The sequence below is a fragment of the Mus pahari genome, chromosome 14 (genome assembly GCF_900095145.1).
Source record: "Mus pahari chromosome 14, PAHARI_EIJ_v1.1, whole genome shotgun sequence".
Classification (NCBI taxonomy): domain Eukaryota; kingdom Metazoa; phylum Chordata; class Mammalia; order Rodentia; family Muridae; genus Mus; species Mus pahari.
Window position 1 is genome coordinate 66159931 of NC_034603.1, and position 2454 is coordinate 66162384.

The 2454-nt window shown below is 48.8% G+C and overlaps 1 protein-coding gene across 1 annotated transcript in view; it reads left to right on the plus strand.

Moving 5' to 3' along the window:
- Positions 1-1827, plus strand: part of LOC110331858 (gasdermin-A-like) — a 10183-nt gene extending 8356 nt beyond the window's left edge. The window contains exons 8-9 of the mRNA XM_021212724.1: positions 1287-1360; positions 1585-1827. Coding sequence (XP_021068383.1) covers positions 1287-1360; positions 1585-1827 — 317 coding nt within the window. The remainder of the gene's footprint in view (positions 1-1286; positions 1361-1584) is intronic.
- Positions 1828-2454: the final 627 nt, after the last annotated feature.

Genomic DNA, 2454 nt, shown 5'->3' on the forward strand with positions numbered 1-2454 from the left:
TTCTGCATGGGGCTAAGTCCATCTCTTCCACATTGCTGCCCACCTGTTACATTTAATTTCAGAGTCACTACTCTTCTGATCCTGTGCCTGTATTTCCTCCTGACCTCTGCACGACACATTTTCCCACTCAAAGACAAAACCTCTGAGTCCTTTGGACATAAGCTGAGATGTTTGCTACTTTTTTCAAGGGAAATAAGATGGCTCAGTGAGTAAGGTGCTTGCTGCCAAGTCAGACAGCAGGAATTCAATTCCCAGAGCCACAGGGGGAGGACCAATGTCTGCAAGTTGTCCTCTCCCTCCATGTACACACCATGGCATGCACCTGAGTGTGCTTGAACACATACGTGCATACATTCACGTGTACACACAACATATACACACATACAAATCTGGGGAAAGCTAGGCACACTGAGGCACACCTTTAATCCCAGCACTGGAGAGACAGAGGCAGGAGGATCTCTGTGACTTCAAGGCCAGCCTGGTCTACATACTGAGTTCCAGGACAACCAGAGCTACACACTGAGACCCTGTCTCAAAAAGAAAAATTGTGGGTGGGTCAGTGGGGGAATTTTCTGTCAGATGCCAAGCCCAAAGGAAACCCCTCAGCTATGGCTATCACAGTGTGGTAGGTAGCTCGTGCCTATAGTCCCAGCACTCAGGAAACTGAGGCAGGAGGATCACTGTAGATCTCAGGCCACATTGGGTACAGAGTGCCTAAATTAACCCTGGGCTACAGAATGAGATCCTGTCTCACAAACAAACAGAAAGCACATGACTTCTCCCAAAACTACATCGAAAGATTAGAATTTTGGTTGGCTGTTGTTTTTTAGATGAGGTCTCACTGTGTAGCCCTGGCTGGTCTGGAACTCACGATGTAGAACAATCTGGCCTCGAACTCACAAGGTCCACATACCTCTGTCTTCCAGAATACTGAGATTAAAGATGTGTGTCACTTTACCCAGTCAAAAATCACAACTTTTTTTAAGTTAATAACTAGCAAAGGTGTATGTTACAGAGCAGGTGTTCAGCTGTGGATAGATGGAGGGTGGGATGGATGGATGGATGGATGGATGGATGGATGGATGGATGGACAGATGGATGGATGGGTGGATGGATGGACAGATGGATGGATGGATGGATGGATGGATGGATGGATGGATGGATGGATGGACAGAATGATGTGTGGATCATGGATTAATTGATCAGAGTGTGCTAACACTATTTGGAGTCTGCAGTTCCCTCTATACCAGCAACATTTTTTTTTCTTTCTCTGCTTTTCTCTCCAGTGCTAAGTGAAGCCCAACAGAAGCTTCTAGTAAAATCCCTGGAGAAAAAGATCCTACCAGTGCAACTGAAGCTGGTGAGAAAAAGTGACAGATGCAGGGGGAGTGGTTCAGGGCAGGGCAAGGATGGGGGCACTAGAACCTGTGGGAACATGCAGACCTACTGTGCTCACAGGCCCCAGCCCTATCCCTAGAGGAAAGTCTTCTCCTCTCCCTAGGTGCTTAGGGTCCTCAGCCTGCTCTGGTGGGAGGGAGAAAGGCTTTCCAGTTCCTCATTTCCAGTCACCTTGGTTCCCTGCAGGTTGAAAGCACCTTGGAGAAAAACTTCCTGCAGGATAAAGAGGGTGTTTTCCCCCTGCNNCCTGATCTGCTCTCCTCCCTCGGGGAGGAGGAACTGATCCTAACGGAAGCACTGGTGGGACTAAGCGGCCTGGAAGTCCAGAGATCAGGCCCCCAGTACACGTGGGATCCAGACACTCGCCCCAACCTTTGTGCCCTCTATGCTGGTCTCTCCCTCCTTCAGCTGCTAAGCAAGGATNCCTAATNCACCTTCTCTGCCTGCTGCCCTAATGCCTTCCCAGCCTTACTGTGCTCTGTCTGTAACACTCCAAGACACTACAGAGCCTCCAGGCTGAGGACAACTGAAATGCCAGCTCAACCAAGGTCTCCAAGTTCCTTCTGCCTCACCATCTATCTCTCTCCTCTGTCCTCCAACTCAGCCCCCACTAAGCCCATCTCCTGATGCTTAAATCCTGAAGATACAGAATCATTCAAACACTTATTACTTTGAGTCACTTCATTAAGGGGATTTGGGGGGAGGCTTGGGGTGGTGATGGTGGTGGTGGTGGTGTGAGGCTGAGGCAGGTGAATCTCTTATGTTCAAGGCCAGCCTGGTCTGCCAGGCTGAGTTCCAGGAGAGCCAGGGCTACACAGAGAAACCCTGTCTTGAAAACAACAAAAACCACATTTATTTCCTAGTCTGATCCTTCCCATGTGTGCCTTACAAGAATGAATAGAGAATACTATGTCAATCCTAGGACAAGCTATGTTCTTGTTTTTCTGTAAAGGGAATCTGCCTCTGACCCAGGTAAGGAAACAGGCCTTATCCATACATACACGTTACTGCTCACACTGTTCCTCAGGCCCGCTGGAAAATGCTCCCAGAGCTCAG